General features: G+C 37.5%; 1 protein-coding gene across 1 annotated transcript; it reads left to right on the top strand.

The window, feature by feature from the left end:
- Positions 1-2,742: 2,742 nt before the first annotated feature.
- LOC117948655 (NADH-cytochrome b5 reductase 2) lies at positions 2,743-10,955 on the top strand. Its single transcript, XM_034878433.1, has 9 exons — positions 2,743-2,842; positions 3,374-3,517; positions 4,704-4,776; positions 6,445-6,551; positions 7,051-7,180; positions 7,368-7,451; positions 8,461-8,546; positions 8,669-8,768; positions 10,326-10,955. The coding sequence occupies exons 1-9, from the start codon at positions 2,828-2,830 to the stop codon at positions 10,496-10,498; spliced, it is 912 nt and encodes a 303-aa protein (XP_034734324.1). The 5' UTR covers positions 2,743-2,827; the 3' UTR covers positions 10,499-10,955.
- Positions 10,956-12,012: the final 1,057 nt, after the last annotated feature.

Below are 12,012 nucleotides of genomic sequence, written 5' to 3'. Positions count from 1 at the left end.
TCTGCAGAAGCCACAGATTGTAATGGTGTGTCGACCTTCTTTTTAGCCCGCACAGGGAAAAAGTTACAAGCTATAAAACCGAGAAATTATGCACTATCTAGATTTCTGAATGTCGAAACTTGGCCAGAAACTACAAGATTGTGAGGGGACCAGCTAATTAGGGATTACAAGGCTTGGATATTCTAATTCCTTGGAGTGTTTGCAATTTAGGAAATCAACGTTTATGAAAATCTTACACCGCTGTGGATAAAGACACGAGGACAAAGGTAGGGATGCACGCTCAATTTAGACAGAAACGGTGCAGTGTTTCTTAACTTCATAACGTGATTATAACCGCTGTAAGTCACCTTATTTTTGCTTTGTGCGGGGGCTTGATGGAATCACAAGACTTTAAGCTTTCTAATGATGTGCTGCATGACCGTGTTGGTGACGATTTAATGCTTGCAATTCATAAAAAACAATTCATGAAAACACGTTGGGGAAAAACAGATACCGTTTGGGGAACCGTGCTCTCAGAGCATATTGGCAAATAAGTTATGAGCTAACGTTACATGTGTTGTGGTATATTGTTTTGTGTTAAACTATTGTCCCACTGTAGATGATTTTAGTGTTAAATTTATGTTCTTAACAAGTTGTACATATTCCGATGTAAGTGTTAGCTCAGCTAAATAGCAATCAGCTGATTGTCTGCCAGTAACGTTAACAGTAGCGTAATGTTAAAACGTATCCGCTGTTACTGCCTCCACCTGATGTATGTACTGTATGACCCATCTCTTCAGGGAAAAACGAGGAATAGAGGTCCTTCATTTAGGGTGACGACGGCCATCAGACCGTACAAGGATCCCGTGGGGAGCCTGAAGTCCACCCTTATGTCCTTATCTCCATCAAACTAGCTACGGCCTTGGGGTAGCCTGCAGAACTACAAGCACATTTTTATAATAAAATTACATTAAAAGTATTTAACTTTGTTATCTTTTGTATTACATGTTGCATGACTGTAGCAAGCATATAATGTTTGTATACGAACAGAGGAATGAGATCTATTTAAATGTCAATTCTGTTACCTCTGCTTTCACTACTTTATGAAGACCATTTAGAACAATAGTCTTCAGACAGTAGTGAAAATAACAACAACTATAATAATAAATACAACTTTAAATAAAAAATGTGATGATGTTTTGTGCCATTAAGTAAGTTGTAAGGCTAATGCTTCACAACAACAGTCTGATCTATGGGCCACAAGGATTTCCTCATGAAACCATTGAGCATTAAAATGAACAGTAATATATTAACATTGCTTATTTTTAGTTCACATACATTAGTATATACATAAAAGAGTGGTCTGCAAAGAATAGGTATAATTAAGGGATTGAAAAGAGTGCATTAACAAGAAAATATATTACAATTAAATTTGGGGGTGGCAGTCGCTCAGTCCGTGGGGAGTTGGGTTGGGATCCGGAGGGTCACTGGTTCAAGTCCCTGTATGGACCAAAAAGTACGGAGTGTGGATTGGCTGGAGAGATGCCACTTGACCTCCTGGCTACTGCCAGGTGCTGTTGAGCAAGGCACCGTACCCCCCCACCCGCTCAAGGCGCTGGTTCGGACAGCAGCCCACTCACTCTGACATCTCTCCATTAGTGAATGTATAGATCCTGAGCGTGTGTGTGTGTAGTTCAGGACTGTGTGTAAACTAACAAAGTGTGGACACAGAGTGTAAATTGTAATTTCCCCATAGGGGATCAGTAAAACAGATTAAGAATGATTAAAATTAAAAATTACAATACAGTTGTGTGTACTGTTTTCAGTTAATGGGAGGCGGGTGACATGATGGCGACAACGGGCAAATACGAGCAAATAACAACAAAATGACATTTATTTTTGTTAACAAAAAGTTAGTTAACAAAGCAGGAATTATTTTTTGCTAAAAACAATAGCAAACTAGAATGCTCTCACTTGGTGAAATTCACAATTGTACAGAAGAAGAAGGGATTAAATGTGATTGTCATTTCCGGTGACAGGTCGTGACACCGGTAAGTACAAATGGCAGGGCGCAACGAAAGTGTGCGATTTGAGACACACTATTCCAACACAATAGGGAGCAGGTGGGAGCAGAACAGGAGGGAAACTGCAACAAGCACTAAACATAACAAAATATTCTATATGCAGCAGGATCAATCAATCAGTCAAACCCTTTTTTATTGATTTTAACTCAATATAATCTACTTTCTAAACAAACCATGTAGAAACAAACAGTAGACTATTTATTGCCTTGTCCGTCTATTTCATTCATACACCTTAGCTTTTAGCCCAGAATTCCAACCACACACAGTAGCCTAGTCAGTATGGTAAAAAAGTTGATTTTCACTTGCATTGGTAACCTAGTTGAGAGTCTACAAAAATAAAAATCTGTGAGGCCCCAGAGGCCAGATTGAAGAAAACTGTTGACAATTTTTAAATTAAGTACTTTTTTTTCCCTCTCTGTTAAAACTAAAAAAATTCTTTCTGTGTTTTTTTAATGTACTTCAATCTCTGAGTGTGTGTCTCCCCTCCCCTCTCTGTATGGTGTGATTTTAAGGCTTTGCTCCTCATTGCCTGTGCACCACCACTATACTGTGTGTCATAGTGAGATCTGTCTTCCTATTGGTGCTTCGGACCTTGTGTCACCCTTCCCCTAGTGTAGACGTGTGTCCCCCCCCCCCTCTCTCTCTCTCTCTCTCTCTCTCTCTCTCTCTCTCTCTCTCTCACACCAGAATTGAGACTTGACTGTGTGTGGACTCTGGTCTGTCAGGCTGTGTGAGGAGAAGAAACTCTGGCACATGCTGAAACTATGGATCCGAGCTTGGTGAGAATGAACTTTTACTCAATTATTCCACTCTTTTTATTTAAAATCCACGCAAAAAAAAAGGAGTCATAAAATAACACAAATGAAACTAAAATAACAATAAAAGTAAGACAATGTAGTACAATATTTTATTAAAAATGCAAAAAACCTTTAAGAGCAACCGAAGGCCATTGAGAACAAATTTGTTTTAGTTTTTTCAATAATGGGAGAACATTTGAAACAAAGTGGGAGATTGTTCCAAAGCTTTGGAGCTGCCACAGAAAAGGCATGAACTCCCTTACGCACTAACCTCAAACAATTGATTCGAGGCTTGGACTTGGATTAGGGGCTGAGGAGTTCTGAATTATACTGGGGAGCTTGACCATGAAATACTTCCATATTTTATGTTGACTTACTATTAAAATGTAACTCCTTGATAAACCATGTCAACATTCAAATGAACAAGGATTGGAAACTTTACTACAAAATTAGAACATGAGTGTCAGTTAAGTGCACTGTGTCCCTCCACAATATGCAATCTTTGTTTTGCAGACAGTCCCGGTGGTGGCCGCTGCTTTTGTGGTGGTAGCGACTGTGCTGTACTTCCTCCTGGGAGGCTCTGCAGGACAGAAGAAGCTGCCTGTCACTCTACAGGACCCCATGGTCAAATATTCCCTTCCCCTTTTAGACAAACAGGTAGACTGCATACAGACACAAACACTTAACCAAGAATCAATACTTGTTATTCCTGCAGGCACTTTCAAACCTGATTATGCAGTAACTTTATATTCAACAGCTACACCTTAGAATAAGGTTTGTAATTTCATACAACCTTCATTTTGTGTGTTACCGGTGTACATGAACTAAGAAATACTTCTAGTTTAAAGGGTTGGTTCACCAACACACATTTTCTTGCTTACCTCAAGTGCTGTCTAGCCATGCAAAACCTTTTGGATTTTTTAATTTTTGAATCAAGCTTTGAGTTAGTCTGAGACTTCTGGCTAGTTTTAGGTGAATTGAGTTTGATTGTTAAGCTCACAGCATTGAAAAGAAAGAAATATTTAGCTCTCTTTCCAGACAATGTTAATCTGGATGATCCACAGAACACACTTTCATACAGTTTCAGTGGAAATAATTTCTGTCCCTTTGACAACTAGAATCACTAAGAAACACTAAGCCAAGTGAGAAAATATGTTTTTTTTTTTCAGTTTACAAATTATAATGTTAAAAGTAGGTTAAATGAAACCAACGTTCTGTTCCTAATTCCTCTCTAATTTCCTCAGCATGTTGTCTTTTAGCCTAACACTTACAACTGCAATAATTCCCTACAGTGGGTCATTAACATTTCAAATGTTATATTTATCTCTCAAAACCCTCATAATTTACAGTAGATTAGGTAAATATACCTTAAATACTAGGGTATAATTTCCACTGGGCACAGGGGGACATGTTCCCCCACTCTAACAAATCCTTTTTGTGTTCTCCCCACTTTCAAGTTAGTTTGATATTTTTATTTATTTATAAGTCTCAGTGATTGGCCCCTATTTTAAGCGATAAGTTTAGTAGCCTACTATTCTTTCTGGCATACTTTAATTATTTTTAATTTAAAAATGTCCTGACTTGTATACCCCTAGTCCCCATAAATGTATGTATAAATGCAGGAAATGGGATTAAAATCAAAAACATTTTTCTGGTGGAGGACCCCCAGACCCTCTGTTTTGTGTCCCTCTCCCTTCTCAGACCAAAGTCACACCCTTGGTTAAATACACTGTATAAAGACCACATAGTCTCAAATTGAAGTCTCAGGACATTTATTTCACAAGTTCTTATATTGTGCTATTTCGTTGTTGTTTTTTTCTAACCTGTGTGTGTCCTTGTACAGGAAATCAGCCATGACACAAAGAAATTTCGGTATGGCCTTCCATCTGCAAATCATATACTTGGACTTCCAGTCGGTACTGAAACTGTCCTCTTTTCTTGTTTTCTCTTTTGTTCTCTTCTCAGATAGGATTCTTTGCAACTATAAAGGTTTTCTGCCAATTTAAGATGTTAAAAAGCCTCTTGGTGAGAAGTAAGCTTTTACACGCTCATATATGAGCAGCAGTTGCATTCTTTGTACCTCTTCTTATGAATCTCTAGCACTTCAGGCCTTACACATGCTTGACCTCTAAATGATTCGGATGCAGATGATTGAACTGCAACACATCAAAGGATACTAGGTGAAATTGGGTGAACATTTCTAAATATAGCAAATATGTTGGTGTATTGGTGATTCATGTCAGTCCTAAATTGCAATAAAATAGTAAAATAAGCATGTGAAACGATCACTGTGGGGGTGGGAGAAGTAGTTAAGAGGGCTTACATATAGCGCATTTCCACCACAGTATAAATACTTCTCTCATCCTTATGGGTGGAATTTAATGAAGTACCTTTACTTAAGTATTAATTATTTGGAGGTACTTCTGCAACTTTATACTTACACTCCACTACAAGTCAGAGGCAAATACTGTACTTTTAACTCGACTACATTTGTCTGACAGCTTTAGTAGCTTTTCAGATGACAATTTTTCATCCCCTTCCTTCCTGCCCAGTGAAAACCATGTATCTCCAGATGTTTTGATGTTGAATGTTTGTAATTAACTGAAGAATGAAGTGTTCCTTTACGTGTGGAGAAAATTCTCCTCCTTAAGCTAAAAAATGTTTCAGATCAGCTGGAAAATGCATCGTCAAAGCTGAAAACGGCCAATTTTCTGACCCAATGAAAAGTTGGATTTATAAAATTTGGTGGTTTTTAAAGGACAAGGGCTCTACAAACATATGATCTTACAAAATATGATGCATTGCATATAAAGGACTCAAAATGAGCACAACCTTAAACATAAGTAAACTGCAACATACACGTTGATGCAGCAGTAAATTTAATTCAGAAAGATGTAATAGCTAAACCTTGAACAAACATTTTACTGCACAATGATGAGTATTTTCTTTTAATACTTGAAGTAATCACACACGCACACAAGATCCTGAAAGATTCTGCACACATACTGTTCAATGAAAATTAACTGCTTCCATCCGGCAGACACTATAGAGCCAGTGGGTGCAAAAGCAACCGCTTTAAGCTTTCATGTGTCCCATCACCGATAGCACTACAGAACAAACAACCAGTCCAGTCCTCATCACTATAATACATTGCTGGTCTTAACCAATGTAACCTCACCACGTCCAATTTCTTATCTTCACAATTTGCAATATTTTTGTGAATTTGGGCAATTCACCTACCATGCGTAACTTACTTTAGAATGGGGCACGTCATGTATTGTCACGTACTGTACTGTCTGTTGATGTTTTATTCAGCAGACAAATTTCCTACGGGACAATAATATGTCATATCTTATAGAACATTCTGCTGATAATACTTACATACATTTACTTAAGTAAGATGTTAAATGCAGGACATTAACTTGCAGTGTATTATTTTCACAGTGTGGTATTAGTACTTTAACTAAAGTAAAGGAGCAGAATCCTTTTTCCACCACTGCTCATGCTTCTTTTTCCCCCATCCTCATTCTCTCAAATCCACCACCTCACTCCCTGCTTGTCCTCCCTTCTGTCCTCTGCACCAGGTCAGCATGTGTACCTGTCAGCCAAGCTAAACGGCAGTCTGGTGGTCAGAGCCTACACTCCAGTTTCCAGCGATGAGGACCAGGGATGCGTCGACCTGGTGGTCAAGGTGCTGTTTTTAACATTACTCATATGGCGCACAGACGTCATGGTTGGCCTATAACTGCAGAGGTTTTTGTGTGGGTTATTTGGGTTGAAAGACTAAAGGAATTTAGGGAATTTCAAGACAAAACCAAGAGTCATGCTACAAGAGGAAAAATACCAGCAAGAGTTTTAAAGTTAGCTACTAGCTGGTGAACATAGTGGAGCATTTAGCAGCTAAAGAAACCAAAACAGAATAATGCTAATAAGAAAGTAGCATGTTAGCAGTATCACCTTTATGAGTTGACAATAAGCCAACTTAATATTCACTGAAGAATCAATACATGTAGCTTTAAGCAGATGGTTTTAAAAAAAGTCACCCCACTCAGGACCCTTACTATTGTCTTGTTATCTGGACAAACTATTGGCTATGCTAACAATGCTAAGAGTTTGATAGTTTTAATGTCCATTAGAGGCAATGATGAGCCAAAAACAGTTTATTGCTTTGACCTCTTTTGTAACTCAAGGTGTACTACAAGAACTGCCACCCCTCCTTCCCAGAGGGAGGGAAGATGTCTCAGTACCTGGACAACATGGCTATTGGAGATAAGATTGACTTCCGAGGACCCAATGGACTGCTCGTGTATAAGGGAAATGGTACGCTGTGTGTGCATGAAGAAAAGAAAGAAAGAAAGAAGAATGAAAGAAGAAGGAAAACACTTCATATTTGTTAAGCTGCTGCCACCAGCAGATGTCCCTGTGGTACAATATAAGACTGTCAAAGCAACTTGGGCTGCAAAACACATAGGCCTACTAATGCTGAATCTTTTTCTCTCCTGGTCAGGTCAGTTTTCCATCCGACCAGACAAGAAGTCAGAGCCAAAAGTTCGGAAGTTTAAGCAGGTTGGAATGATCGCTGGAGGAACAGGTGCACTAAGATTCCTATGAACTTTAAATCATCCTAATGTCATCACAGGCTCAGCAGGCTGAAATCTCTTTAGAGGGAGAAATAAAGTGATTCCCTAAGTGTGCTCACTAATTGTAATAATTTGCATCATACAGAATTAGCCAAAAAACTGCATTGTATGTGTGTGTTGAACGATCGGGCATATTTTTATTTAGAATTTACACCTAAATTCACAGAAGTTTATTGGATTGTAATGGCTGATTCATGGACATTTGCCTTGTATTGGTCAGAATGTATTTGACAGGACCTCAGTGTTCATTCACTGCAATTTATTGACTTAAGTTAAAGGCACAGCAATGAAACGTCTCATATCCACAATAGGGAACTTAGTGAGATTAGATTTGGAAACCTGGGGTTGTATAAACAGAACATGGAGGAACATTAACCCTTGTGTTGTCTTCCCGTCAACTTTTTCTTAAGTTTTTGTCCCCTTTTTCATTTTGATGCTTTTATCGATGTTTGTCACTTTTTCAACATTTTCAACACTACGTAACACTAACTTGTTAACTTTAGTTTTACAGTTATTTTTAAATTTATGGTCAATAAACCTAATTTATAGGAAATTATACGTAATGTTTGAGTTAGAAAAGCAGAAATTAGGAATTATTTAGACTAAAATTAAAGGAATGTATGTTGATGGATAATCACAGTCTGAAATATGTCAAATTTTACTCAATAATATTTAGAAAAAAACAACCAAATTAAAGTGTGAAAGTAGGGGTTTGTACTTGCCAAAGAGCATTGTGTGGAATCATTCATGTTATTTTGGGTAGATAAAAAGAGCATTGACATAGGAAAACGGGACCCGAGGACAACATGAGGGTTATGGAATGTAGTTTAACTTCCATTAACACAACCATTTGACAATATTGTATTTGTAGCCTCACTGTTGACAATATCATTTTTTTGAAAATTTGGTTAGACACAAACCATCCTTTGAGACTAATTTAAATTATTTTTATCATCACAGGCATCACTCCTATGCTGCAGTTGATTCGCAGCATCACAGCAGACCCAACTGATAGCACCAAGTGCTCCCTCATATTTGCCAACCAGGTCCGCTATGTGTGGTATATGGTTTTGGAAAATCTTTCCTTCTGTCTCGCTATTAAAAAGTATTACTGTTCAGAAATGGGAAATACCCCAAAATAAAATATCTTTCACTTACTCCCTCTCAGACTGAGAAAGACATCCTTCTGAGGGAGGAGTTGGAAGAGGTAAAGAAGAAACACCCTGATAAAGTGAAGCTGTGGTTCACACTGGACAAACCTCCAGCGGGTAAGGCAGCATTTCTTTAACTATGGACCTAACAAAATGGTGGCTGGTGGGCCCTTGTCAATATAAGCTGCCCTGTGTTTAAGAAGTGCATCCTGAAGCATTTTAACAACCAGAACATGTGCTGTTCTTTAAACAAATATTGTTCTTATGACCTCTGACTAAAGAGGCAACAGGTTTGAGTAATGTGGTCCTTATTTAAAAACAACTAGCACTGCAATACATTAATATTAGACAGATGCTAAAAACTTGCACTCATCAATATTTTAGACTAATATCTGATCAAATGACAATGTACAATGTGAAAGGGGACACTTGATGGGTCGCAAAGAAAATGATCACCCGGTTCTCCTCAGCTTTGAAGAACTTTTACCATTTTTCAGTTAATTGTTTTGGTTTTAAGGTCCACAACTTTAATGTTTTAGGTCAGTCTCATAGCTGTCTTTAATCTCATTTCCAGCAGCAGGCATTTAATAAACCCACTGCACACTGCCTGCCCAGCACCAAACGACAGACAGACAAAGTTGGCAACTGGCAAGTGAGCATTTAGCAGCTAAAGAGCAAGAGATGTCTCTCAAGAGTTAGTGGAGACAAAACTATGGCTAAAAGAAGAGTACATATTAGACTTACACTTATCAGGTTGCCAAAAACATGACTTTAAATAGAAATGTCATATTTAAAGCAAAAGAAACCTGACATAGTGAGGCACTTAACTTGTGCCTGCTTCCCATAATGTGGGATCTGGTGGAAACATTTTCCAAGACTAAGTTTATCATGTTAGCATAAAGGACATACATTATTACATGTACATGTATTAGTGCAGTGCCAGGCTATGGTATGAATCTGAATAAATCAGCCTCAAAGCCTGGCCCTTTCATTTCACTTCTGAGTATTCAGAGTGGGAAACTAAACAAAGGCTCCTCAGCTATAGAAAATCCCCACAGTCTGAGGAAGAAGATAGCTCCAACAAGGTGTTACAGTGGCTTAGCAAACACTCATGTCTTCCTTTGCACAATTTTTTGAGGAAACTATTTTGCTCATTAATTAATGAGCATAATGTTGTTACATAATCTCTGTTGTAAGGGCCTTTAATGTTCATATTCTGTCTTGTCTGTCATTAGTTCCACACAGAATGGATACACAGCGATCCTTGATCATTATTCATTCACAACAAGTGTTGCTTTTTGTTAGCAGTGTCGTTATTTGCTTGCCTTGGAGGGAGAGATGACTATATGTGGATAAAAGCACAAGTTCAACACACCTTGTCATGTTTCTTGTTGATAATAGCATCAGTGACAAATAGCTAAAATCTTCCCTTAGAGAAAACAAAAACTAAGCAGACAATTTGTTTGTCTTCTCCAGTGAATGGGCCATATTATAAACCCCATTAAGCCAGCACAGAAGAGATAAAGACCAAACAACTGTCAAAAAGTGAACTTTTTTAGAAAAATGTTTTCCCTCCGAATTATGTCAGCTAAAAAAGGATGTTGACCTGCAAGTTAAACATTTTTCTTAAGTTGAAGGTTGATCTTGCTTTCTTTCTCATGCCTTTTCCTCAAGATTGGAGCTACAGCTCAGGGTTTGTGACCGATGACATGATCAAGGACCACCTTCCTGCTCCATCTAATGATGTCCTCATTGTCCTTTGTGGTCCTCCACCGATGATCCAGAAAGCATGTCTGCCAAATCTGGACAAGCTGGGACACAGAGCAGAAAACATTTTTGCGTACTAGGGTTTTGATTGACTACAAAAATGTCTTAATTATCTGTAATCATCCAATCACTAAACCAAATATCATTGTATGAACACCGTTAATGGCCTAATGCTATCAATTTAGGCGTATGTGGTTTTGATGGCAGTGATACTAGTACAACTGCAAACCTCTACCATGAAGTGGGTACACAATTGGAATCAAAATTAATCAGTTTCATAACTCTGAAAAGTTCTATGGACTCAGGTGTCTTCTTTTATATACAGTATTTCATCAAACTTCCTATCTGTGGGCGCCTGGGGTGCTCACCTAGTAAAGTACGCGCCCATATACAGATACTCAGTCCTTGACGCAGAGGCCGCAGGTTCAACTTCAACCTGCAGCCCTTTTCTGCATGTCATTCCCCCTCTCTCTGCCCGTTCAAGTCTAAGCTGTCCTGTTCCAAATAAAGGCCTAAAATGCCAAAAGAAATAATCTTACGAAAAAAAAAAATAATAATATCCTGTTCTGTGACTACCTTTTTTACAATCAACATGCACTTTTGACTCTTTGAGGAGAAAAGATACAGTCCAAGCGATGTTTGACAACTCTCGTATTCCAAAAGCAGTATTCCAAAATATTATTTTAAATATTTATTTAATAATTTTACACTTCTTTGTGACCAAAAAGTCTTTGGTTTATTTATTTGGTTTATTTGGTTAAAGCACTGAAACAATTAGAAAAATACATTAAAAGTTAAGTTTTTAAAAAGAATGAGATCTGAGGAATTTAAAAAAGCATACATCAACGTTTCAGCTTTAGCGCCAAATTATCTCTTTGAACATTGCTCCGGAAAAAGGTGTGCATTAGAGGGAAAAGCTTGTTCTAAACATTTTGATATGAAACCCATGGGGATCAGTTACATGCCTTTAAAACGATAATTTAAGAACATATGTGTAAATGCCCTTAGCCCTTAAAATAAATCTCTTTTTAGGCCAAAATGTGAGTTTATGTGAAATAAAGATATAAAAATTACAGGGTTGCTTTCAATATTTTATGCTACATACAATCAAAGCACTGATGTATTGCAGTTCTACAGTTTTTACTATATAAACGTTTGTATACCCAATAACAACTGTACTTAACATGAACTTGATAGTATATCCAAGCCTTTCACCTTTAATGTGAAACATCCAAATGAGGGTCAAGTTTATTGTCAAGTTTTCACATACAAGGAATTTGTATGAGAAAATTAAGAAAAAAAACAAAGTAAGAGAAAATGAAAAATAAAAGCAAGTAGCGTACTACAAAAGTAAGGAAAACCAAAAAAATCTAACAGAAAAATGTACAATACAAATATGAACACATCCTATAGAAATATCTAGCCTACATTATATCTATTTTATTTTTTTGCAGTTTGAAATAAATAATATGTGAAAAGTACAGCCAAAGTAGTCCAAAAGATGTCCGTTAATGGGAGGCAAAGAGACAGATGAGGAGATTTTACGTTAATTAAAACATATTATTTTATTTAAATTAAGTTAAAAATTGCCATC

Source organism: Etheostoma cragini, chromosome 8 (genome assembly GCF_013103735.1).
Source record: "Etheostoma cragini isolate CJK2018 chromosome 8, CSU_Ecrag_1.0, whole genome shotgun sequence".
Lineage (NCBI taxonomy): Eukaryota > Metazoa > Chordata > Actinopteri > Perciformes > Percidae > Etheostoma > Etheostoma cragini.
Note: the sequence above shows the minus strand (reverse complement) of the source record. Positions and strands in the feature narration are given on the sequence as shown.